General features: G+C 38.9%; 5 protein-coding genes and 1 long non-coding RNA gene across 7 annotated transcripts; 3 read left to right on the plus strand and 3 right to left on the minus strand.

The window, feature by feature from the left end:
• Positions 1–1978: 1978 nt before the first annotated feature.
• LOC111782031 lies at positions 1979–2809 on the plus strand. Its single transcript, XM_023662796.1, has 3 exons — positions 1979–2247; positions 2323–2439; positions 2516–2809. Exons 1-3 carry the CDS (start codon positions 2167–2169, stop codon positions 2750–2752), a joined length of 435 nt encoding a protein of 144 aa, XP_023518564.1. The 5' UTR covers positions 1979–2166; the 3' UTR covers positions 2753–2809.
• A 225-nt stretch (positions 2810–3034) lies between these two features.
• On the minus strand, positions 3035–5695 carry LOC111781949 (ras-related protein RABA1c-like). Its single transcript, XM_023662694.1, has 2 exons — positions 5360–5695; positions 3035–3813 (listed from the first exon to the last, which is right to left on the minus strand). Exons 1-2 carry the CDS (start codon positions 5578–5580, stop codon positions 3378–3380), a joined length of 657 nt encoding a protein of 218 aa, XP_023518462.1. The 5' UTR covers positions 5581–5695; the 3' UTR covers positions 3035–3377.
• A 5-nt stretch (positions 5696–5700) lies between these two features.
• On the plus strand, positions 5701–7993 carry LOC111781950. Its single transcript, XR_002813043.1, has 2 exons — positions 5701–7441; positions 7530–7993. It is a non-coding gene; the product is annotated as an uncharacterized LOC111781950 (long non-coding RNA).
• Positions 7994–12402: 4409 nt separating this feature from the next.
• LOC111781331 (probable alpha,alpha-trehalose-phosphate synthase [UDP-forming] 7) lies at positions 12403–16898 on the plus strand. Its single transcript, XM_023661863.1, has 4 exons — positions 12403–12631; positions 12915–15015; positions 15200–15473; positions 15878–16898. The coding sequence occupies exons 2-4, from the start codon at positions 13034–13036 to the stop codon at positions 16172–16174; spliced, it is 2553 nt and encodes an 850-aa protein (XP_023517631.1). The 5' UTR covers positions 12403–12631; positions 12915–13033; the 3' UTR covers positions 16175–16898.
• Positions 16899–18171: 1273 nt separating this feature from the next.
• On the minus strand, positions 18172–21983 carry LOC111781536 (protein GRAVITROPIC IN THE LIGHT 1-like). Its single transcript, XM_023662190.1, has one exon. It carries the CDS (start codon positions 19747–19749, stop codon positions 18352–18354), a length of 1398 nt encoding a protein of 465 aa, XP_023517958.1. The 5' UTR covers positions 19750–21983; the 3' UTR covers positions 18172–18351.
• Positions 21984–22075: 92 nt separating this feature from the next.
• Positions 22076–25084, minus strand: LOC111781538 (ER lumen protein-retaining receptor A). 2 transcript variants are annotated; one of them, XM_023662194.1, is made up of 6 exons: positions 24836–25079; positions 24104–24369; positions 23520–23635; positions 22808–22881; positions 22660–22723; positions 22076–22564 (listed from the first exon to the last, which is right to left on the minus strand). In XM_023662194.1, exons 1-6 carry the CDS (start codon positions 24924–24926, stop codon positions 22528–22530), a joined length of 648 nt encoding a protein of 215 aa, XP_023517962.1. In that variant the 5' UTR covers positions 24927–25079; the 3' UTR covers positions 22076–22527. The 2 variants fall into 2 exon arrangements, with proteins under 2 accessions (XP_023517962.1, XP_023517961.1); XM_023662193.1 differs by lacking the exons at positions 22076–22564; positions 22660–22723; positions 22808–22881 and having other exon boundaries at positions 22888–23635; positions 24836–25084.
• Positions 25085–25468: the final 384 nt, after the last annotated feature.

The raw sequence follows: 25468 nt of genomic DNA on the forward strand, positions 1-25468 counted from the left end.
TATTAGCCATACTTTAAGTTGTGATTGATGGGGTTCTTTAAATTGTCAGAATCAACGTTTTCATTGAGAAAGTTCAGGGTTTCCAATTAGAAACAAAACAAAAGAAAAAAATAGTGACAAACAATTGTGGGCATAGAATAAATTCTTTATTTTTTTGAGTCAAGAAAGAACATTTTGACTACAAGGAATTGAAGCTGCTCTTGATTTATTCTTAATTTTGATGTAAAAGCTTGAGACATTGGATGTATCTGTAAGAACGGTGACATTTCTAATCCTTTCATATATGTTTTGCACAGTAGTCTATGATTTAGATTTTAATTTCAGTTTATAAACCATAGGGAATCCGATCCATTTGACAAATCTTACAAACACTCAAATGAACACCCCAAATTAGGAGCCCACATATCCAAATACACTGCTCCGCCTTGTGGCTGAAAGGCCCGGCCTACTTTTGCCGCAGTTATAGCCCCTCCTACATGGGCTCAAACATCCTCATTCATGTAGCCCTCCCACTCTTTTGCTATGACATCACATCTTACTAGCTCTTTCTTGGTTTGCCCCTAAATTATATTTACTAGAAGAGTTACTCTCCCGATACCTTTGTAACATGGTCAGGTCACAAAAAATTCTGGAGAACACCGGAGAACACCATAACCATTACGTGAGATTCCACATTGATTGGAGAGAGGAACGAGTGCTAGCGAAGACACTGGACCACAAAGAAGGAGTGGATCATGAGATCCCACGTCAATTGGAGAAAGAAACGAATGCCAATAAGTACATTGAGTCTTGGAGTTCGATTCTACTTCCACCAATCAAATCATTCCCTGGGCGTATAGGTGGAATCCATGGAGGAGGAAGAGAGGCAAAAGGAAAGTATGTTGAAGGAAGAAGCCAAAGGAGGAGCAATCAAAAGTCGAGCCACCCAAATAGTTTATTATTAGTACACACACGTCAAACACAAATGGACACTTTAAAGAAATATCTAAAAAAACAAGACACACACACACACAGAAAAAAGGAGGGTTTAAAAACGCCTTTCTGCGGTGAGACCAACATGTTTGGGGGTTTGTGGGGATACCGCCATCGAGTACTACCTTCAAAAAAGCTAAAGCTGCTTACATTTCCACAAAACTATTGATTAATCACATGCGTCTTTCTATGTGCCTCTAAGCAAACCCAATACCACCCTCCACAAGACCTACCCACAAAACCTTAAGGGAGGGTAGAAGACAGAGAAAGCAGAGGAAAACAGGGGCGGAGGAGGGTATAGGCATATACAAAATGCCAAACACCAATCAGAGCAGGTGGGATTCATTTGTTTTCAAGTGTAAACACGTTTGACATATCATATTTCTAAGGCGCAGGTTCTTTTTGGGTACACCCGAAGTGGAAAGAACGATAAAGAATAAAACAGAGTCCAAAAAGTAGTGTCAGACACATGTGACTTATTTAAACTCACTTATCTGTAGAGCTCACCAAGCCCTTCAAATTTTCAACAAAACAACATTACATTACATTACAATTCAGGTAGGTGATTGAGGAAGCCCGTGAGTGAACCAGCTCATTGGTCTCTGCTCTGTCCATTTGTACACCTTATCACTGATCAAACCCCTCTTCTTCCTCTTCTGTCCTCTGTTTCCTTGTCTTCTTCTCACCTCATCCCAACATTCAAACTTCAAACATCTTAATCCAAGGTAGCTACACCATTGTGCTTGGCAGACAGCATTAGACCTGAAGTAAAAAAGCACTATGCATGTGCTACTATTGATTGTAATTGCCTTTTCCATCTCTTAAATTGAGGGGGAAAAAGTTAAAGTTATCCTCTTTAACCATGAACAGTCCAAACTCATAACGAGGGAAACATAAAAGACAACACCCAGCCTAATTTTTTAATACCCACATACCGCATTGTCGTGTGTATATATGTGTGTAACTATAGGCATAGAAGTATTAGCGTACGAATCATTAAATATTGCGTAAGTTTAGAGAGATGGGTTCCTCTGTTTTCATGTTCACATAAGAACAAAAGGAAAGTAGCTCAGTGATTGCTTCAGTTTCGCCTTTTTACGCTATAAAAACCCAGACCCAGACCCAAACTCTTCATTTCAGGCCACATTCTTCACTAACTTATCTCAATTGGGAAGCAAGTCGGAGCTGAGAGAGATGGTTTCTACGTTACAAAACAGATTCAACTCACGCAAGAAGCTACGCCTTGTTCGATCTCTGGGCACCCATGAATCCCCTGTAATTCCTAAGACATTCTGTTTTGGTGATTTTGTTTGTTGGGGCCATAAATGATGAAATTCTCTATTTATGCAGGGAAAACAGAGGAGTGGGTTCTGGAACGCTGTTGTGTTCATTCATAAGCTTAAGCTGAAGCTGGAAGCAATTGAGAGAGAATATTTGAAGTCGATAAAGGAACTCCATGCGCTCAAGGTCCTTGTTGTTTTAGAATTGTTGCTATGTATGTGTTTATGGTAAATTGAATCTTCCATTGATGCTTGATGAACAGGAAGTGAAGGTGGAGAAGATGGGAGAAGAGATTAAAGTGAAAGTGAGATGCGAGAAGGGAGAGAATAGATTGGTTTCAGTATTAGAAGCATTGGAGAGAATGAGATTGAACGTGGTGGAAGCCAGAGTTTCGTGTAGTGAATGCTTTTCAATGGAGGCCATTGCTGTAGCTGAAGATGATCAGTTGGTGAATGTAAAAGATATAACTGAAGCTATTAATGTAGCCATTGATGCTTAATTATAAGCTTCACCTCCTTACCCACCACTTGAATCACAATGTTTCTTGGTATCTCAACCTCTCTCTTTTTTTTTTTTTTTTCTTAATTAGATCCTAAATTATTACATAAAATATTTACTTTTTGTTTTGATAGTAAAAAGAAAAAAAGAGAAAATGATTTTCTTAAATTCAATTAAAAAGGAGGGGACTTTAAGGAAAAGAGGATCCAAAGAAATCCGGGTCAAAGTTCAGACCCACCGTAGATTCGACCCGTGACACCCGATATCATATATCAAAGAAGGAGAATAAGAAAATACCAGAGATGTTTCTTATAACTGTAGTTTACACACAATACAAGCAATGAAACAAATGTTGGAGTGTTTGAGACAATAATGTACTCAGCATAGGAACAATGTCCCTCAAACTCAAATGAGTATCAACTGTAATTCCCAACTACCAAGTTTACCAGCAGCTTAAGCATATCACAACTTTTGGCATCACGAGTTAACTTATCAGTAATCAAAATCCCCTCTCCCTATTGTATGCATCCCTGGAAAGGTTTCACAAAATCACTGTGTATACCTTAGAAAGATAAAATACATGTGCCCCAGGTGACATCCTGCTGCAGCAACTTCAGATTACAAGTTTAGCTGGAACAGCAACCACCTTTCTTTATCTCGGACACGTCCTTGCTGATGTCGATTCTCTCCCCTTTTGCTAGAACAACTGATGCAGCAGCATCATTGCTAGCTTCCATAGCCTTCTTGCTCACCAAGTGGTAGATTTGTTTAAGCACTTCAACGAACGCGTTGTCCACGTTTGTGGATTCAAGTGCGGAGGTTTCCATGAAGTAGACGGACTCTGTTTCAGCAAACGATTTTGCATCCTCGGTTGGGACTGCCACAAGGTGACGAAGATCGGATTTGTTGCCAACCAGCATGACTACAATGTTAGGATCTGTATGATCTCTCAACTCTTTCAACCACTTCTCAACGTTTTCATAGGTAGCGTGTCGAGTAACGTCGTACACAAGCAGGGCACCAACTGCTCCTCGATAGTAGGCACTTGTAATTGCTCGATACCTACGAGCTGGAGAAGTCAGATGACTGAATATGTAGGAATATAAGGTGAGCAGAAGTTCTAAGGTGAAGCTAAGTTAAAAGTCTGTCACACAGGTTAACCATTTTCAGTACAGCAAAAGCTTGCTCACGCCAAGAATTCCTTTGACTTACACTCACCATGATATAATGAGAAATTTGTGCCATTTTTTTCAGATAAACAAGACACTAAAAATATATCTATACCTGCAGAATATCCAAGATCGTGTTTGTAAAACCCCAAACTCACCGCTAGCAGATATTGTCTTCTTTGGGCTTTCTCTTCCATGGTTTTCCTCAAGGTTTTTAAAACACATCTAGTAGGGAGAAGTTTCTATACCCTTATAAACAATGTTTCGTTCCCCTCTCCAACTGATGTGGGATCTCACAATCCACCCTCTTTCGGGCCACAGTGTCGTTGATGGCATTTGTCCCCTCTCCAATTAATGTGGGATATCGCAATGTTAGTATGAATGGGTCCAGTCAACCTCAAAAACGGCCTCATATGTTTTATAAACCAACACTCCATGTCTAGCATCTTCGCATCGATAAGGAATTGCACAAACTTCGAATTAGATCTTCACATAAACACGACCTTTCATAACCAGTTTAACAGATTTCCTGTAACCTGACTTTGATACTAGTAATTGATATTCGTCGGCTCTCTCAACCCCAAACGCTAGAAAGAGGTGAGTTTTTAGTCACACTTATAAGCCAACACTCAACGACATCCAAAATGAAGGTCGAACGAATAACCCAACATAATTCCTAATAATGGAAGACAAATATTTGGAAGAGGAAAGTAAAGAAACAGTAAGCTTTTGGCTGATCGGTCTTCTAGCATACTCACGGACTTTAGGTGCATTTGAATGTGCAATTCGTATCGGTAGACATAAGATGTCTGAGTAACAATTGAAGGGAAGGGGGCTCCTGGTTTAAGTCATAAAGACATGTTTCAAGCATATGCATAACCAAACCAAAAAGCTTTCCATATTGAAATACGGCTGGAAGGCTTGATTTGCTATCTCTATTGGTCCTTTCTGTGTGCTGTTTTATGGAGAAGGTAGCATCCAGCAGGATAGGATGTCGTTCATTTGGGAGTCAACTAGTGATGCAAATTGGACAACAACACAGAACTCAAACCATATGGTGAATTGAGGTTTTGATGGGGATAAACATGACAAGGGAAGGCAACATCCGGCAGATAAAAGTAATCGAAGTTCTAAGAAATGTCTTTGAGTTTAGATCCACCAAACCCGTTTGGTACCCCATTACAATCAACACCTAAAATATGGAACCTAATAAACAAATGAACAAACATGATCTAAACCAAGCAAATACATTAATTAGCAGTAATCAAAGCTAAAGAAGCAATTAAATTTGAAGGCAGTACATCTCGAAACCAACAGAAGCACAAAGAAAAACAATAAAACAATAGGAGAGCCCCATATGTGACACAACATTTCCACCAAAAAAGACAAGGACCCAGATCATGAAATTAAAAAAAAAGCAGAGAGAAAAGAGAAATCACCGTTCTTGGCCAGCGGTGTCCCAAATCTGAGCCTTGATAACCCTGCCATCAATACTCAAACTGCGGGTAGCAAACTCAACGCCAATAGTGGACTTAGTTTCGAGGCTGAACTCGTTTTTGGTAAAGCGGGAAAGCAAATTGGACTTGCCAACGCCAGAATCGCCGATTAAGACGACCTTAAAGAGATAGTCATAGTCGTCTTCAGCTCTGTACGCAGACATTTTTTAGGAGCCCCCACAGGTACAATGCTGGACCGTCCACAATAAGAGAGAGACAAAGATGGGTTCTCTTCAGATCGCGGACTTTCCCTCTCTCTCACTGCAAAAATCTTTTCTTTTTTATNAAAAAAAAAAAAAAAAAAAAAAAAAAAAAAAGTAATTTAAGAGCCTTGTTTGTTTGGAAGGGAATGCGAAAGACCCCTTGTTCTGGAGCTGAAGTGCAGCAGAAAGAAAGAAAGAGCGATTGAGTCGAATTGGGTCTGGGTCTGGGTTTGGGTTTGGGTTTAATAGCTACAGAAAAAAGTCAGCCGTTCCAAACTTTGAAGGTTGGAGCAGACTGGATTAACCCGACCAAACTGTCCTAATCACGTCAACCTCCTCCCTCCACTTCATGCCACCACATTCAAACCATATTTTCGGCACTACAATTTGCTTACATTATGTGGTTTTTTTTTTTTCATTTCTTAAATTGGTTGGTTTGTTTTTTAAAAATTTAGAATTTTGTTTTTTAACTTTTGAATTTTGTTTTTATAAAATTAACAAAACTCTTACCTTATTTAGGAAAATCTTATCAAAATATGGGGTTCAATTATAACATTAGACACAATTTGGTGATATCATGTGTTAGAACAGCGCATCCCTGATGACATACATCTTGTGGTTCAATTTTATTTGAATTTGTATTCGGCTTCTTGACTTGCATGCAACCTAGTTTAGTGTCCACGGTCCAATATGAATTATGACAAATGTTTCATTTGAGTGTACCATGCGTTCTTACAAGAATAATCTGTAACAGTCCAAATCCAATTAAGTAAATATTGTTTGCTCTTGTCTGTTACTTATTGCCGTAAGTCTCATGAATTTTTAAACGCGTTTGTTAGAAAGGGTTCTCCGTTCACCTCCTTAGTCGACGTAAGATGTTGATTGAAGGGATATATATATATACACTAGTTCAAATGTAATTAAATCTCTTTCATATTGATAGAATTTGCTATCAATCAAAACGTTGAGAAGCACTTATGATTTTTGCCTTCACTCACCAAAAAGTTGAGCCTTGTAAATGAAGCATCGCTCAAAAAGGCGAGCCACCCTTTGCCCTGTTTAACCTTTGGGGTTCATAAACATGGATACCCAAAACCATATATGAAGTTCAGAAGGGAAAGAGAGATGAGATTCCACCAACTAATCAACACCCACCAGAACTCACTGATCCAAAGTCAAAATCAGCAAAGAACTGGACGCTTTCAGGCTGCCATTCTCATCACTTCCAAACACAAAGGCTTGTAAGCTGCAAGTTTCTTAAATTTTGTCCCCCTCTTCTTCCAATGCTCCAAACAGGACCATAACAAGTCCTGGAATCTCTGATGTCACAGGGACCAATTGGGTCATAAGGCTCTGATTCCCTTGATCAATTTTTCATTAATTACCTTCTCTTTTCAATCTGACACAATTCAACCCCCCCTCAGTAAGCTTGGGTCAACAAAATCCCTTTCCTTTCTAATCTAAACCCGCTTATACACGTTACTAAAACCCTCGCCAAACAACTCACCATCATCGCCTTTAAAACGTCTTCAACCCCTCAACTGGGTTCCAACCTCCATCAATGTCCATTTCCACCACTGCTACTCCAAAATTAGTTCAGAGGGTACCCAAATCCACTTCAGACAGATTGCTTCAGAAGTTCTGCGATGCTACCGAATTTGGATTTGATTACGACACAAGTGGTCTCTGGTCTCCCCCTCTTCAACGCACTGTTTATTTGAGCTCTTCCGGCAGAGTTTTCAATCCAACAGATTTGCAAAGAAAGCTTGAGAATGTGTTGAGTTCTGGTCGTAGAAGAGAAACAAGTTGTTTCAAATTCAGAGTAAGTTGAATGTTTAGATTTGGTGTGTTTGTTTCAAATTCTCTTGAAATTGGTTTGTGTTTAGACGTATGCAGTTCATATGTTGTAGGTGTTTTGGTGATCCATGAATGAGGCAAATCTCAAAGCTGCCATCTTTAGTACCTCGCTTCCATTTTTCCTTATAATGCAAGATCTGCCTCAAATTTGGAGCCACTCAGAGGTGGGCTACAGCTATGTCTTATGGTATTGTGTCATGTGCAGAAGGCTTTGCTTTATAAAACTAAGCACAGTATTTGGAGTATTGAAAAATATGGATAGCAGAGGTCCGGTGAAGTGGGTCCTGTAATGGCTACCTTTGCATGCAAAATAACAAACCCAATAAAACATCTTGCCACCCAAATGCATCTCTACACAACACAATTCTCAATGTCTCACAGCTCCCTTCCTCCATTTATGAAGACTCTCTCATTTTCCAATATTGTCTTTTTTAGGCTTTTCTTTCAAATATTTAAAACGCTTATGTTTGGGAGAGATTCTATGCTCTTATAAAAAATGTTTCATTTTCCTCTTCAACTGATGTGATATCTCACAATTCACCCCCTTTGGAGCGAGTGTCCTTGTTGACACTCATTCCCTCCTCCAATTGCTGTCAAATCTCACAATCTAACTCCTTTTGGAGCAGAGTGTTCTCGCTAGCACACTCAGTATCCATCACTTTTGGAGCTCAGCATCTTCACTGACACTCGTTCTCCTCTCCAAAACACGAAAACTAGAATCTTTCATGTAAATGCGAACAGGTGATTTTAAGCATGGGAGTGGCTAGTTTAATGGCTCTAGTAGTTCTGCCAATGGTGAAATAATTGTGTGGACTGACCTACACATCTGATCTTTGTGGTGTAAATGTAATCTTGAATTCTCTTCTGAGTGATAGTGCTATGCCGGAAGAGGAAGAAGAAAAAAAGTGGTGGATGGGCCAGAGCTAGTTGATTTGAGCTGCATGCCCAGGAGAATTCACAGCCTATTAACCTCCTCTGGCCCATGTACGATATAGCCTTTTCCTAGCTCTGAAGACTGAAAAGACAGAACCATTTTTGGTGTATAAAGGTGGCGTTCTAGCTACTCATTGCAAACAAAGTTTCCAAACCAACACAAATAGTGGAGACTCGTGCGTCATATATCAGCCAGAATTGCCTAATAACACAGACATGCTCTCCAAACCCCCCAAAACAGGGGGCCAATTAAGCAGCGATACGAATGCATAAAGAATAAATACAGGGCAAACCAAAAACCCTTGGGGCGTGGAAATGGATGAATCCTGTCAAAACGCAGACCCCTTTGTTGTGGACAGATGGGGGCCTCTTGTAGACATTCTTCCCAGCAAACCCTCCTCCAAATTTCATGCCGACACCCTTTTTTCTTTACTTTTTCGACCATAATCTTATGACTTCTCGCAGCCCGTCACACTTTAGTTTTCAATTTTCAACAAAAATGTATGCTCCCCACGTTGCTCCTTCAAATGTGCATATTCATGGGTCGTGTTTTTAAGTCAGGTTTGGGATTGTAATTTTAAAAGGGTCTCATGTCAAATCAATTTACTTTTATTCAGTGATCATTATTTTGCACTGATTCTTAGGTTGGTTAAGAAAATTAATTAGTTTAATCCTCGTGTGAAATCCCTTTGCTTAATTAACTCCATTATAAACCCCCTTTCCCCACAACCCCAATCAACCCCAAACTCTATAAATACCCCTCCATGTTTCAACCAAACCTCGAACCCACCTCTCTGAATCACTCATCTTTTCTCTCCATGGCGGCTCGCTTCACACTCATCGCTTTCCCTCTCCTTTTGCTCCTTCTATTCGCATCCTCTGCTCTCACATCACAAGCCGCCAGACTCCTCCCTACAACGCCGTCTCCACACAGCCTCTTTCTCGCCGCCCTTCCCAAGGGCACCGTCCCCTCTTCCGCTCCCAGCAAAAAGGCCCATGCCCTGCTCCTCGACCAGAAGCTCACCGCTCGACACCTCGTAGAGTCCGTTCCAAGCCCCGGCATCGGCCATTAGGATATCTATTCCTTTTTTTGTTTCGGGGTATTGGATTTCATTCTTTAATACATACATATATATATGGAGTATCTTGTATATACAGGGATTCATAATTATATTCTTGCCTTCAAGCCCCTCTTCATCTCTGTTTTTATTCATTCTCAAGAGCTGCTTAATTCGGTGAATTCAAACTTGAAAATAAAAACGATGCGGTTATACAAATCGCTGTCATATATGGACCTACCAATGTTAATGCATAGCATAAAAATAATGAGTCCCCTTGTAAGCTCATGCGAAAACTACCAAACGCGCAGCCCATGACGAGGGTAATGCTGTAACGTAGATTAAGGTGTCGCTGTCGGTGTGGTTGCTTTCGGAAATTGAAAGGTGAAAAATCACATCATGGGATTTGGAGTACATGTCGCCATGTGACTGTCGAACATTTTCTCTGTTTTTTTTTAAGAATTTGATTATACTTTTGCTTATTATGGCTAAAAACTCCACCCCATGTAACCTTTTCTTAATCCAAAGTACCAAATCCATGCATTATTCACTACGCTGATGGAAATGCTTTCTTTTGTAAGGTATTTATGAATTGATGTTGACTGATTCAAACACCTTTACATCCAAGGGTTGAATGTTTTAAGAAACTAAAGGATGGAGCTCCTAAAGATTTGGGCTTTCACCTTCCCTTGCCCTTGAAAATTGTGGGCCGACCCACTTAAAAATGGCCCAAAGCTACTACACTAATGTCGACAACGAGTCAAATATCTACCGACCAACATCAGTCTTACATCATGTTTGTCTTCATTCACATGCATCTTAAGAAAAACTTAACATAAAATTACTCCGAACAAAATATATATAACTATGGAGTTTCTCTAGGTATTAAACAACCCGCTTTAAATTTTTCTTAGTTATTCTATTTTCAAAATCGCTTTCTTTCGAAGCGTCGGGAAGGGGAGAAGAAGAAGACAGAATGAAATAATAATTTTGTTTGGGACTCAACCTCATCATGTGTGTTTCTTAGGTTCATTGAATCTATACTCTCTTTCTCTTCCTCTCTTTACTTTTTGCCCACAACGTTCTTTCATGGAAATGGGTTTCCACGTTCACAAATTAACATACTTTTTCTTTCTCTCTCTCTTTTTTTTTTTTTTTTCTTTTTCATTTAAATTTGAATCGACATTTTATTTATAATTGATTATGATTTGATGTGCGACTTTAATATCTTATAGATAAAGTCACAATGAAGCTCAAGTGAATTAGAGTATTTGTCAAAATTTATAATGCAATAATTATAAATTAGAATATATATATGTATGGCTACTATTGGCTAACCAAATAAGATCTATCCGCGTATTAATTGTAGATGAGTATTGATTGTAGCGCTAAGGTTTATCCAATTCAATAGATTGAGAAAGCCACTTTAACCAAGATTTCCTGCCAAACAAAGAGGAACACAATTAAACCCATCCCTCAGAAGGTTTGAAAGTCAAAATTTGAACAAAGATGGCACATAGAATGTAACTCAATTACTGACTTAGGTCAGCTGGGAATGGCTTTACAGCTCATTGGCTTCCAAATTAGATTCACTAATATTGACCATTGCTCTCATAAAACATAAAAAAATAAAAAATAAAACATAAAGAAGCAAGTTTGACTTTTTTCCAAATATATTCTTCAGAGTCAAACTGCTCAAATTCCAACCATCCCCTCTTGTTCTTTTCCCTCCCATATCATTTTAAAGTAGAAGAAAAATAGGAGAAGAATGTCATTTAGAATACCCGAGAACATATCCTTCTTTGTTGTATAAACGAAGTAAATTAGAGTTTTTGAGTGCATTTCTGTTAAGATAGACTAGAGCTCGATCTAATTGACCTGAATATAGAAGGAGCATAACCACAATGTTTGGGATTAGTTTGAGTGGTAGCAAACACAATGTTGTATCGTAGGGAAGGGAGAATAAAGGGTGTTTGGATAGGAAAAGTTCCCTTAAAACCCCTCCAAGTTGACGTACGTGGGCGCTATAATGGACATTACAAAAGTCAAACAAACACAAACATTACATCTCTACAATCTGACTCATTAAGGGCCCCACTTCCTTTGGTGTTTTTTTGACTATTTCGCCAAAACCCCCTACAACTCCTTACCTAACATATTTGGGCCCTTCCTTTTTCTTTTATTTACATCATTCCCCTTTCAAAATTACTGCATAACGGTAAAATAATTTCTTTTTTTCTTTTAATTTAAATTTCTAATCATTTTTTTATTAGTTTCACCCATTTATAATTTAATCCATGGTTAAGAGTTTTTAAAGTTTTTAAAATATATGTGAAAACTTTGGAAATTGCAAAAATGATAGGATAAAAAAAAAAGAAATACATTAATATTACCCAACCCTAACCACAAATACATTTAAAAAAAAAAAAAATTAATTTTTGCACGTGATTTCCACTGCTTCGCTTGGCATATGACGTCATCAATGACATCCTTCCCACCATAGAGTCCCAATTCTATTGTATCTGGCCACGTGGCCACAACCGGACCTACTGTCGCCATCTGCTGCCACTCAGGAGCCACCTCCTCACGCGGTGCCTCTATCAAGCACGTGCCTTATCAAACTCCGACGAACCCCAGCCCAATTCTACCGACCAAGACTACTCTACTTCCTCTGTCCTCGCCGCAGCGGACTCCCCCTCCTTTTGCGGGCCCCCACCTCACTCTATCTTTGTCCGACGTGGCTATTCCCATCGACCGACACGAAGCGCTTGCTCCATCAGCGGCAACTGAGAGCGCGCGGGACTAAACCTTAGTCATAGCCAGTTGGCATTACTGGGTAGTCCATTGGCCGACCTTATCCTCTTTCTTTTCTTTTCTTTTTGCAATTTTCAATTTTTTTTTTCTTAATTCTATTATATAAATATATTTTATTTTTCTGATAGGGAAAAAAATTGCAATTTAGGAATTGTTTAGAGCAAAGAAAAGGTGGAGGAAAAGGAGAGTCTGTAATGCGACTCTTTGGCTTGAAGAGAGAGAGACCAAAACCAAACCCTAGATTTTTCAGTTCCAAGTAGCAAATTTGTTCATTTATTCCATCAAATTTCCGATCCAACCACACACTTCACCCCCAATAATTTTTCCTCCCTTTCATCCTTTTGCGGCTGGTTAGTATCGATTTTTTTTTTGTCTTTCTGGTAATTATATCTGCATCTTCATCTCTAATTGGAAGTTAATTTCTGATTTCTTGTTGTATTCCTGTTTAGTTTCATCGTACTGGTTGTTTGTATGCACTACCTGGTGTTTCGGAAGGATTTTTGTGGATCATATCCTAATTTTGTGTGTTATTTACTTGATGCATATGAGTTCTTGATGCTTTGGATATGCGATTTCCTGTGAATTTAGTACTTGGTCTTCGTGGTGACTCTCTTTATGTGATACCTGTTTCAGATCTTGCCTAGTTATAGGCGTTCAAGGAGGAGGATACCTGTCCTGTGCTTTGTGAATACTCTCTTGAGATTCTTTGTGAAGCTTTTTTTGAGTTGGAAATTTATCGTAGATCATTTAAGATGATGTCCAAATCGTATACAAATCTTTTAGATTTAGCTTCAGGGAATTTTCCCATCATGGGTCGTGAGAAGAAGCGACTTCCACGAGTAATGACTGTTGCAGGGGTAATATCAGAGCTTGATGATGACCAGGCAAACAGTGTGACTTCTGAGGGACCTTCCTCAGTTGTGCAAGACCGTATAATTATTGTTGCCAATCAGCTTCCTATTAAAGCGAAGCGTAGACCGGATAATAAAGGCTGGAGTTTTAGTTGGGATGAAGACTCTTTGTTGTGGCAGCTCAAGGATGGTTTGCCGGAAGATATGGAGGTTTTGTATGTAGGATCTTTGCAGGTGGATGTTGATTCTTCCGAACAAGATGATGTATCACAGCTTTTGTTGGAGAGGTTTAAGTGTGTTCCTGCGTTTTTGCCTAAAGAAATTTTATCTAAATTTTATCATGGTTTTTGCAAGCAGCAATTGTGGCCACTCTTCCATTATATGCTTCCGTTCTCAGCGACTCATGGTGGTCGGTTCGATCGGTCTCTGTGGGAAGCTTATGTAGCAGCTAATAAAATATTTTCTCAAAGGGTCATTGAGGTCATAAACCCAGATGATGACTTTGTATGGATTCATGATTACCATTTGATGGTGCTGCCCACCTTTTTGAGGAGAAGGTTTACAAGATTGAGAATGGGCTTTTTTCTTCACAGTCCATTTCCTTCATCAGAAATATATAGGACTTTGCCTGTGAGGGAAGAGATTCTTAAGGCTCTTTTGAATTCAGACCTTATTGGTTTTCACACTTTTGACTATGCTCGACATTTCCTGTCTTGTTGTAGTCGAATGTTGGGTTTGGAATATCAATCAAAGAGGGGTTATATTGGGTTGGAATATTTTGGAAGGACCGTGGGGATAAAGATCATGCCTGTCGGAATTCACATGGGCCAGATGGAGTCAGTCTTAAGGCTGGCCGATAAAGATTGGAGGGTACAGGAGCTCAAGCGACAATTTGAAGGAAAAGTTGTCTTACTTGGAGTTGATGACATGGACATTTTTAAAGGGGTCAATCTGAAGTTGTTGGCAATGGAACAAATGCTAAGGCAACATCCAAAGTGGCAGGGTAGAGCTGTTTTTGTACAGATTGCAAACCCAGCTAGAGGAGGAGGGAAAGATCTTGAGGAAATACAAGATGAAATACGGGAATGCTGCAAGAGAATTAATGACTGTTTTGGACAGCAAAATTATGAACCAATTGTGTTCATTGATCGGCCTGTTTCTCTCACTGAGAGAGCTGCATATTATACCATTGCCGAATGTGTCGTAGTTACAGCGGTGAGGGATGGAATGAACCTAACTCCTTATGAATATGTTGTCTGCAGGCAGGGAACCTCTGGATCAGATTATAGCACAGAAACAAATGGACCACAAAAAAGCATGCTAGTCATATCAGAGTTCATGGGATGTTCCCCTTCTCTCAGTGGTGCAATGCGGGTTAATCCATGGAACATTGAAGCTACTGCCGAAGCATTGAATGAGGCAATATCAATGGCTGATGCTGAGAAGCAATTGCGCCATGAAAAGCATTACAAGTATGTGAGTACTCATGATGTGGCATACTGGTCAAAGAGTTTCTTCCAAGATATGGAAAGAACTTGTAAGGATCACTTCAGAAAACGGTGCTGGGGAATTGGGTTGGGCTTTGGGTTCAGAGTTGTAGCACTTGATCCTAACTTTAAAAAGTTGTCTATTGATGCCATTGTTGCTGAATATTCAAGGTCTAAAAGGAGGGCTATACTATTGGATTATGATGGCACTGTCATGCCACAAACTTCAATTGATAAGACCCCAAGTAATCAAGTTATTTCAATCATAGATTCACTTTGCGATGATGTTAGGAATACTGTTTTTGTTGTCAGTGGAAGAGGGCGTGAAAGTTTGGGCAACTGGTTTTCTTCTTGCGATAAACTTGGGATTGCTGCAGAGCATGGCTATTTTATGAGGTGAGTCTTTTGTCTCCTTTCCATCTACAACATCCTCCACTAAATCTTGTTCTTCCCATCTGTCTGACTATGTATTTTCCTTCATTTTTCTGAACGAAAGCGCTGTTTCTTACCGAAATAAATTCTGTCTGTCTATCTATATATCTATATATATCACAGTTGTTTGATCCTTGTACTTTATCAGGTGGTCTGCTGATAAGGATTGGGAAAATTGTGGTCAAGGTAGTGATTTTGGCTGGATACAGATCGCAGAGCCAGTCATGAAATTATATACAGAAGCTACTGACGGCTCTTCCATTGAAACCAAGGAAAGTGCCTTGGTGTGGCACCACCAGGATGCCGACCCTGATTTTGGTTGCAGCCAGGCCAAGGAACTGTTGGATCATCTCGAAAGTGTGCTTGCAAATGAACCAGTTGCTGTAAAAAGTGGTCAGTTCATTGTAGAAGTGAAGCCACAGGTATTTTCTTCTACTTTAAACTTCTGAAATAACATCAATTGAGTATTTCATTTTAATTTAAAGTGGAAATTGCGTATTGCATTGCCTTATTGTGTTGTGGTTGTTTTTCTGGTTTTGGTTTAGAACTGGTAGTTGGTCCTGTCTTGTTATGCTTTATCGTCCAGTTTTGGACTTTTTTCGATTGGTTTTTTTTTATTGGGAAGGATTTTGAAGTGGTTACTTGGAACAATTTGAACTGAGGTATTGTATCACCTCTCATACGTGTGAACGTTCTGTGAAATGGGGATGCAAATGCAGTAGGCGTGCACATTTATGTGTGTGTATATATATATTTCATCATTTACTTTCTTCTCCCCTTTTAAGAATTTATGAAAACTGATTCCAAAATCTGTTGTAATTTTTAGGGGGTTAGTAAAGGTGTGGTGGCAGAAAAGATTTTCACATCAATGGCCGATGCAGGCAGACGGGCCGATTTTGTGCTATGCATTGGTGATGATAGATCTGATGAAGACATGTTTGAGATCATTGGCAATGCAGTATCAAGTGGCGTCCTCTCTTCCAATACATCAGTTTTTGCATGCACAGTTGGACAGAAACCAAGCAAGGCCAAGTATTACTTGGATGATACAACTGAGGTCATAAACATGCTTGAAGCCCTTGCAGAAGTTTCTGACATTTCTTCTCCTCCAGAATCCCCTTGAGAAGTTTCTCCATGGCAGTTAACATGAGCCTCCATTCTCTTCTCCAGTGATGACACTGACCTTGCCGGCTGGTGATTAGTATCATATTCATTTTCTGCTTTCTGGAAGTTGATTAACTTGCAGCAAAATGAAATGGTTTAATTTAAACCATCAGCGTATGGGATTTGTTTCTGATATATACAAGTGAATGCCAAATATGAAATGGGGAAGAGCGTTCATTCTTGGCATTGGGGAGACTCGGATGGAATGGGGATTATATGGACTGACGGACATGGGATGTCTCAGAAACAACAGACAAGAAGATGGCTGTATGATTTGTGAATAATCTTTGAGGCTCAGTCCTTTTGGTATTTCCACGCGCGTTTGAAGATGTCCGTCCAGAGTGTTGTAAACACTACCATTCTTTTGATTCATGAATTTTTGGATGGTGGAATGATCAGAGTTCGAGTAGAAAGTTAGAAACAGAAGCCTGAGCTCGTCTTGTTTGGAAACTCTAGCAAATGTACAACATAATGATATCCTTTTCTTTCATATTTTTTTTTTGTCTGGGTTAAATTCTTGAGTGCATTTGTTTTCTCATTGTTACTTGAACCACTTTGTTCTTGCTCAACATAAATCTGTAAATCTGCTATATCAAGGCTAATCTTGTTTAGACTTGGAACTACGTTTTGTTAATAAGAATGTGTCTGGGAACCTGGATTCAAATCCTTTGGGGATTATTCTGGAATGAGCTTATCTATCTTTATGAGGTGTTTGATTTAAGAGTTAACATGGTAGATGTGAACATAAGTTTGAATCCGAAGGCAAAGGTCAAACATTGCCCTTCTGTCATGATTCTGCTGCAGCTTCCTCGTACTTCCCCACAAATTAATTTCCAACAGGGCGGCAATGCTTATTTATTTGTTTATTGATAGTGATGGACACTGTTTTTTTTCCTTTGTTCCAAAGAATCTGGCATTAAAATTGTACAGCTGATTAAATGCATCTCATATATGATTGTTTCTGTAGCACTTTCCTGTACTTAGCCCCTCGAGTTCATTAAATAAAACGGGACAATTTGACGTCGATAAGATCCCTATTTGATGTGTTTTGTTCAATATAAACATAGATTATGCTATGACAAGTTTAAATGTTCTTGCTTAATATTGCATCTAAAATATGAATCTTGATGTGACACGAACACCTACTCGGTGTTCCTTGTTTATGTCTCTATTTAACTTGAAACTGCATGAAGGTAATCCAATCACACCAAAAATGGCGCAACAACCAAGTGTTGAAGGGGCTGTGCGGTTGCATATGATGATGAAGGGTGGGTGCAATGACGGCTGCTTTGTGAGCTGGATCTTAGTTTTGATGTCGGATTGGGAATAATAATAATAATAATAATAATATTATTATTATTATTAGCATTACATGCAACTCTAAGAGTAGACGCATTTTAAAATCGTGAGGTTGACGGTGATGTGCTACAAGCCAAAGTCGACAATCTCTGTTAGCGGTGGGTGACTATTACATTCATACCGGTTTATTATACTAAATTAAAAATCAAATCATGTGTATATATATATATATATGTGTATGTATATGGTGGGGCACCCAATACATTAAGATAAAGTATAAATTAAAAAGAATGGAGGAGATGGGTCATGATTTTTGGGAACACTAAATTGAAAAGAAAAAGAAGAAAAGGAAGATGCCATGATAATGTTACATCTGAATTATTTTCATTATATATTACATAAAAATATCATTCAATTTCCCAACCATCCTCCATTCCACCTTTACACCACAAATCTTTGTGCCCAAGCTTCATTTTAAATCATGTTTTCCCAATAATATCATTATTCCTACTACCTATATATATATATTCCATTTAAATTGTATGGTAGGGAAGGTTCTATTCACTTTTCTTATTAAAAAATAAATCATATTAGATAATTTTAATGAAAATTTTATTTTAATTTGAATAATAACTCATATATAAATTATAGCATAAGTGTGACTATAATACAGATATTTATACAATTAATTGGAAAAATTGAAAATAGTTTTTACAGTACGCCGATTAATCTTGTCCATCAATTCTGATCTAACGGTCATCCAAGCTTAGCATCTAACGCCAGAGATTTTTCCGAACACGGAATTCCTTCATTCCGGAGTTCCGACGTTCCAGGAATTTAGCGACTCGGCGGCGATAAATAAACTCGACTCTGTACCACCGTCTCTCCAATTTTGAAACCCGGAACAACGGTGAACCGAACTCGAGGCTCCGACCCGGTTCCTACGGCTGAATCGTTCATATCCGCTGGAGAAAACAATGTCTCTTCGGTAACGCATTGCATGTAAACTTCTGAGAATCTGCTGTTCTTCCTCACTTGGAAGATCGTAACGTCGTTGTGCAGTGAAAATGCTAAACACCGTAGAAGCCAAACGCGCTTCGACATCTCGGCGAAGGCGGCGAAGAATGTCGTGTCGGGGACGCCGCCGGAGTTCATGATTTTCCTCTGGTTCAGATTTCCAAACAGAGAGCACTCCATTTTCGCATGGACGAGTTGGAGGTACTTGGAGCGTGTGAATTTAGCGAATGAGGAGTTAAGGTTTTGAGAAATGAAGATTTTAGGGTTTACTGGTTTGAGCTTCTTGAATTTATCAAACATTTGGCGGTTTTGCTGCTTGTCGAGGGGAAACGAATCGTTTTGGAATATGAAATTTGGGTCAGTTGTAAAACCCTCGAACATTGTTTTACAGACGAACGATTCAAAAGCGAAGCTCCGATGAGTTGGCTCCGGGAATTTGGTGTCAGGGTCGACGATGCATTGAACGGCCGCGTTGAGGTCCCAGCTTGCTGATTCCATGTCGCGGATCATCAATTTCACGAAATTTCTGATGGATCTTAGGGTGTAATGGAGGAATTGAGCAAAATGGGTTGGATTGAGAAGAGAAAACTGAAGATTATCGAACATGGATAAAGAACCACTAGCATTTAGCTTCTTTTCCAACGACTTGTTGAACGAAATTGATTCGTCGAGCTTTTTCTTTAACGCGACAATACCGATATCCTTCTGCTCCGACTCAGCTTGCAGTTTCTTAATGGTAATCTCGTAGGTTTTCATCAAACTTTGCTGTTCCTGAATCTCTGAGAGCATTAATGTCACTTGCGGTGAGAGATCTAATTCTTTCTTTAAGAAGCTCCGTTTCAACTCTGAAATGACCTTCAATTCGTCTACCACCGCCTGGTCTGCAGCTTGAATTGCGTCGCTGTTGTAAGGACTTTGTGCCATTTGAAGCTCGGCGTAAGCAGCTTTGATTGAAGTAACGCTAGCAAAAAGCTTTGCAGCCAGAGCTTCCATGACTGCCTTGTTCCGAGCTTTGACGTCTTCTTCACCTCTGTCAAAGATTTGGGATTTTCCTCCATGGATACTCGAATCATCTTTAAACTTGTTATGTGAAACCAGAACACAGATTCCATTACTTGATGCGATCCGAGTTGCGTTCCTGAGATTGATTACCTTCTGAAAAGTCCTAGCGAATCTCGTTTTGCTCTTCACGGATGAATTGGGTTTGATCGTTGCCATAAGAAAGAAAGGAGAAAAACACACGCACGCGCGAACACTCAGAAAACAGAGTTATATTGAGCTCAAAAGAGGGAGGCTCCAATGGAGAACAGAAATGGAAGAGTTGGTAATTGGCGAACGAAAACAGGGGAAGTAGAAAGAGGGTTAAACGGGGAAAAGTGATTAAAAGAGCAGAGTTTTCTCAGCAAAAAGCAAAGCGGAGGAAACTTTGACTATATCTAAGGCCGGAAATGGAGGTCTGGGTCGAAAAAAGCAGAGATTCAAAGCGCAGGTGGGAATCAAAGAAAAAGAAAAGGAAGCCAAAGCAATGCCCATTGCCATTATATAGCAGCACAGAGCGCAGTGTCAAGAATGTAAGTTTTTTTTTACATTACTTCGCTCGCAGTTCTTAATAATACTCTGCGATTTTCCATGGAAATGAAATGATTCTGCTTTAATATGAAGAAAGGGTGCTTCTGAAGCTGAACTTAATAATAGGGTTTTAAGAATATTTAGGTGGCGCCATCAGCAGTCTCAGACTGGAGGTGATATTATTACAAAAATATTTGTGAAGTCTACGCTTGTAAAGTGATGGATGAGCTTTGGGTGTGTAGATCAAACCATGGACCCTACACTAAACCAAATTTTAATCATTGGGATTGCTGAGTTTTCTTCTTCTTCTTCTTCTTTTTTTGTTCTTCTTTTACTAATCTTCATGCACAAATCTTCCAAGCCTAAACCAAGTGGAAAACTTTGAATTTTCTTCTAGCTTTTCTTGCAGGTGTGTCTATCTCAGTAATTATTACTCACTCTGTCATACACTTGACTTGGGGTTGGGAATATGTTGAGCCAAAAAAGAAAGACATAAGGGATAGGCCCATACTCTGAAGATAGTTTATTTTTGCTTTGTGAAACCACTGGTGCAAAAGGAAAAGATTTGGGAAAAGAAGGGAATGAACAAAAGCACTATTCTTGTCACCATCTTCTTTTGGTTCCCTTTGCAACGTCTTTGTTTCCTAAATTTGTCTAAAGAACGATCAAATAGCTAATAGAATGTTCGTTTTATCTCGTCTTCTCTGGAATAATAACAACCATGACTGTTTTGGGGAGGAATTTTGGTTATGTAAAAAGATTATGGAGCGGAGGAGGAGGAGGAGAAGGGGTAATGAGGAGTCTTCATCAAGAGGGTTGTGTATGGCCTACTGGGTCCTTGCTGCTGCATAATTCCGACACAAATGAGACAAAATTAGTGCAATAAACTCAGCTAACTTTCAATGGCGGACAGAACAATGCAGCTTTCTTTTCTTCTATTTCTATACTCTAATTTCAAGCTTTGATTAATCCTAATCAATAAATTTAGCAACAACTTTTCCTATTTTCTTTTGTGGCATGCAATGAGATCGGGACCCAATATTTTGGAGTCGGTTATGGCAATAAGCATGCTTCAATCGATCGGTGACATCAATATACATTCACATGCAGATTCAGCAAGCAGAAAGTTCAAAATGGTGGCTGTTAAACACCAAGCAAGTGTGCTCATCCAGCCTCTCTAATGGAGTAAGACTAAAATGACAGCAGGTGTCATGGCCCTTCCTGGGGATGAAAAAAGGATTCATACTTGCACTCAAGACTTGAGAAGACTGGTGGTCACAGAGTGCTGAAGCTTTTGGGGATTGGCAAACAACTCTGGGAGCCCTATTCTTATTCCTATTCCAAGTGCTTCTCTTTGCTTTACTAGTGGGCCTTACACCTCACCTCAAAAGACTCAATTGTTTGGCTTCACTTCTCATACTACTTGCTCTACTAATTTAGACGACAATAAAGATAATCAAATTCTTTCCACCATTATTTGAACTAGCCTTACATTAAAGCTCTTGGAACCAACCATTTCAAAATTCAAAGTTGCCTTTTACAGAGCCTTCTTCTTTTCAGAACACAATAGGACTTGTATCAGACACATTGATTCTTCTCTGCCTTTGATGAGCGGTGGCCGCAGTTTAAAGTTGAGCGTTGTCTGATGGCACTTGCTGTGCAGCACAACAAAGTTGAAAAAACTCAGAGACCATCAGTGGCTTTTTGAATAAACTTAGGGAAGAGATGAGTGTTGCAGTTTAAGGGGGAAAAGCAAAGTCTCGTAGATAGTACAGAATACATCAATGGGTTACACATATTTTCAGCCAACCGTTGCACATTTTGAAACACTCCCAAAAAGTTGTCAATAATATCCTTCACATGTGGGCAATGGCCCAAAACGCACTCAATTTCCTTAACTATTAAATTTCATCACAATAACAATGGAGGATACTAAAGTCATATGTTGTGTTTCCACCGAAAACTAAAATCAAAATAAACGGAATTGGCATCATTATCTATTGGTAGTTCAACGAAAAACAACTTTAAATTTGTTCTCTCAGTAACAATTTGAAAGTGATTCCCTTGGCAATAAACTTTAGACACTACAGAATGGAAGACTGCATCAGCTAATATAACCTTGATGTCAGTTCCCCCAAGTCCCAAAGGATATCTTTACAAGTTAGAAATGAAGAAAAGAAACCTAACCTCAGAAACTATAATTACCTTTGAACAGGGTTAATCAAAAAGTCCCTATGAAATGTCAGTTTCCATCAAGAACCCACCTGCATTTTGGCAGTTAAAAGGTACCCTACCCGGAAATGAAGGAAGTTGTGATGGTTGAAGTTAGGTGTTCTATCCCCACTTCCAAGCCAAGCTACCTGCCATGGTGTAGAAACGTAATTGGATCTCAAGCTCCATAAAGTCAAAAACTGGTCCCAGCTTTAATCAAGCTGGCAACTGGAGCTTCGCCTTGTTTCTCCAGCTGCAAAAGATAGGTCGGAAGCTTAGCACTCGATACGACACAGCAGTTGAAGCAAAACCAAAACAGTACTCCGCTTAGGAGTTTGATTCAATCACCTAATGTAGTAGTAGTAAAAGAAATCAGCATATAAAGCCGTCTGAACCAGGCCAGCAATGCAAGCTACAAGAAATCAAACACCATGTAAGCCATCTACAGATAACAAGTGACTAAGAGTGTGTGATCGTAAACCAATACCAATCTTACCTATCCACCGACTGAAGTGCGTTTCCATGAAATATCGGTAGATCCAGTTGAGGATGTAGAGTGCACGATAGGCTCTGCAGATTGATTTTAGTTCCAATAAAAAAAAAAAAACTATATTTAAAGAACAAGCTTGAAAGGGTAAACCAAGAAGAAGTTAGGATCTTAGCTAAAATAAAGCTTCTTTTCAAGAAGATCAACCAGAAAGTTCTATACCGTTGGTAGAAAAAATATCATGTACCAACTGCTTGTGGAAGCCTTCCCCATGACAAAAGGTCCGGTAACAATCATAGATTTATAACAAACCTAGACAAATTTTCTTAAAGAACATATTGGATATGTAATGCATGGCTTGCTTAGTCCAATGACATTGAACGTGGAGGGTATTTCATGAACCAGTCGAAATGAACATCATCATGCATCCAAAAGATTTTAATATCTTTGTTGGAATCTACTTAATGAAATATATAAATTTTCAGGGTATCAAGTGATACAAATCCTTACCATGTGAACCTAAAAACCCATTTATATATGTCATTTAGAAAATTCATTGTTTTGGATATTGGTCATGGCTCTAAAGGATAAAATTACTTCAAATACATACTGCAGAATAGAAAAAGAATGACTGGTCATATTATTTAAAAACTGATGAGGTTGGCAGAAAAGTAATTCTTCAATAAAGCACCACCACCAATGATAAATGAAATATACGAACCCAAGAAAGAAGATGTAATGGCCGGTCAAATTGTCCACATTCCCACTTCGTTGCAATAAAACTAATTGAGGAAGAATTGCTACAGCCTCCAAGTATATTGAAAACGCCCAAAAGACCTGGAGCAAAACAAGTTCAACAATATCATTTTCTACTGTGTCATATCCTTGAAGGTAACATCACAAGATGTATCTTGTCAATCAACAGGAATGGGGTAATAGGGAGTGACGAGGCTATGTTTACAAAATTTTGTCTCAACACTGATGTTTCTGCAGGACTTTTCAAATTTGTTAAGAGACGCAGATATTTCATGAGAATTGTTAAGATGCAATCATACAGGGTAACCGATGCATCATGTGACAGCAAATTGCTCAATGGTCTTTTTATCCTGGAGAGTTTCCAGAGTACAAGTTAAGGCTTGCATGAATCAATTTATGAACTTTTACAGTTAAATGAACAAATTATCATGTTGGTTCTAATCTCACATGAACACTGCCTAATGGGGATGAAATCTGGAAAAGATGAACTGATGAAACTCATCAAGCATCAAACGCGAACTAAAATCATTTATATTAAAATTGCCTCACCTCTTGAAACGCAAACTTCTCATTCACTAAAAGGGCGAGAATGAAACTTGCAGCAACAAGAAAATAATGACGAAAAGTGTCAAGATCTTTATCATACGACCGCCTCACGATTGGATGCACCCGCATGCACCAAACAATTGCTAGAGAGCTTGCTATAAAAATCAGCTTCATCACAGTATTATAGATAGATATGAAGTCCGTTAAAAGATCCAAATACCGGGTCAGAAAGACAAGGGCATACAACTCCTGAGTCTTGAGTGAAATTCCTTCAAAACATAAATTAACAAATCAATTCCACGTTCAAATTCCAATTAAGTAAACGTTCTGATGAAGAGAAGTCTAAACCATCAAACTCAAGTATACAAAAATCAACTCAGTAAAGTCACAGTCTTTAACCTAATCGTCTCGAAAACTAAAGAGGGGAAAATAACCTAATGCTCCAATCATCAGCATAAAAAAAGTACAGAAACTTTTTCAAAAAGTTTAATTAAAATTCAATTGAGCAATAATAACACCATCTGGAAGCTGAACGGGCTAAATTTCTGCTTCGAGAAGTCGGTATCATAATCCCATTTCTAATTCATTATAGTATGATCCACCATTGAGAACCAAAAAATAAAAGAATATACCGGAGACCCACACTGCAATTTAAATTTCTTAGTATCATCTTCTCCTCCTCAATGCCGGAATCAAACAGCAGAACACAGGAAAACAAAAGGGGAGGTAAATTACCGGAGCATGATTTGGTAGCGTAGATTTTGAGGAGAAGAACTAAAACACTGATCAAGTGGGTCATATCGCCGGCGAACCTGAAGATATTCATGGTTTAAGAGTGAAGAAGACGATGGGTATGCAGATTTCGGGGAAGAAAGAGTGAAGAGGAGAAAACGAAATGAGAGACGATGGGGGAAAGGAGGCGGAAGAGGGAATTTGGGAAGGGGAAGGACTTCGAACGGGAGGGAAAGGAAAAGCGACGTGGCAATTGGAAACGCCCCCACTGCTTCCACGATGTTCTGTGTATTCCCCACCAACAAAAATGAAACGTGGCAAAACACTTCATCAGTTTGACCTCAATGCTCCACATCATTGTTTCCTGTTGACTTTTTTTATTTCCCATTTTCTTTTTAATACACCATTTTTTAATACCAAAGACAATAAACAAATAATTAAACAAATTAGTAAATGAACTAATGAATTAGAATTAGCTTAGCTTTCTCAAATAATAAATTTTCTTGATATTATTCAATTTAATTTTTAAATACAATTTTATTTCGAACGTGTGGCCAATAAAATAGAAGGGGTATTGTTATTTGGATGTTTTCGGAAAGGGTGTTTTTATTTGGGCCGTAGGGTCCAAATAATGGT

Source organism: Cucurbita pepo, chromosome LG19, assembly GCF_002806865.2.
Source record: "Cucurbita pepo subsp. pepo cultivar mu-cu-16 chromosome LG19, ASM280686v2, whole genome shotgun sequence".
Classification (NCBI taxonomy): domain Eukaryota; kingdom Viridiplantae; phylum Streptophyta; class Magnoliopsida; order Cucurbitales; family Cucurbitaceae; genus Cucurbita; species Cucurbita pepo.

Coding starts and splice junctions, on each gene's coding strand:
- LOC111781538 (XM_023662193.1), bottom strand. CDS start 24,926: ATGAATATCTTCAGGTTCGCCGGCGATATGACCCACTTGATCAGTGTT. Junction 24,370..24,835: donor CGCTACCAAATCATGCTCCG/GTAATTTACCTC, acceptor TATGTTTTGAAG/GAATTTCACTCAAGACTCAG. Junction 23,636..24,103: donor AGAAGTTTGCGTTTCAAGAG/GTGAGGCAATTT, acceptor GTTTTGCTCCAG/GTCTTTTGGGCGTTTTCAAT.
- LOC111781536 (XM_023662190.1), bottom strand. CDS start 19,749: ATGGCAACGATCAAACCCAATTCATCCGTGAAGAGCAAAACGAGATTC.
- LOC111781949 (XM_023662694.1), bottom strand. CDS start 5,580: ATGTCTGCGTACAGAGCTGAAGACGACTATGACTATCTCTTTAAGGTC. Junction 3,814..5,359: donor GACACCGCTGGCCAAGAACG/GTGATTTCTCTT, acceptor TCCAGCTCGTAG/GTATCGAGCAATTACAAGTG.
- LOC111781331 (XM_023661863.1), top strand. CDS start 13,034: ATGATGTCCAAATCGTATACAAATCTTTTAGATTTAGCTTCAGGGAAT. Junction 15,016..15,199: donor GAGCATGGCTATTTTATGAG/GTGAGTCTTTTG, acceptor GTACTTTATCAG/GTGGTCTGCTGATAAGGATT. Junction 15,474..15,877: donor TTGTAGAAGTGAAGCCACAG/GTATTTTCTTCT, acceptor TGTAATTTTTAG/GGGGTTAGTAAAGGTGTGGT.
- LOC111782031 (XM_023662796.1), top strand. CDS start 2,167: ATGGTTTCTACGTTACAAAACAGATTCAACTCACGCAAGAAGCTACGC. Junction 2,248..2,322: donor TGGGCACCCATGAATCCCCT/GTAATTCCTAAG, acceptor CTATTTATGCAG/GGAAAACAGAGGAGTGGGTT. Junction 2,440..2,515: donor AGGAACTCCATGCGCTCAAG/GTCCTTGTTGTT, acceptor CTTGATGAACAG/GAAGTGAAGGTGGAGAAGAT.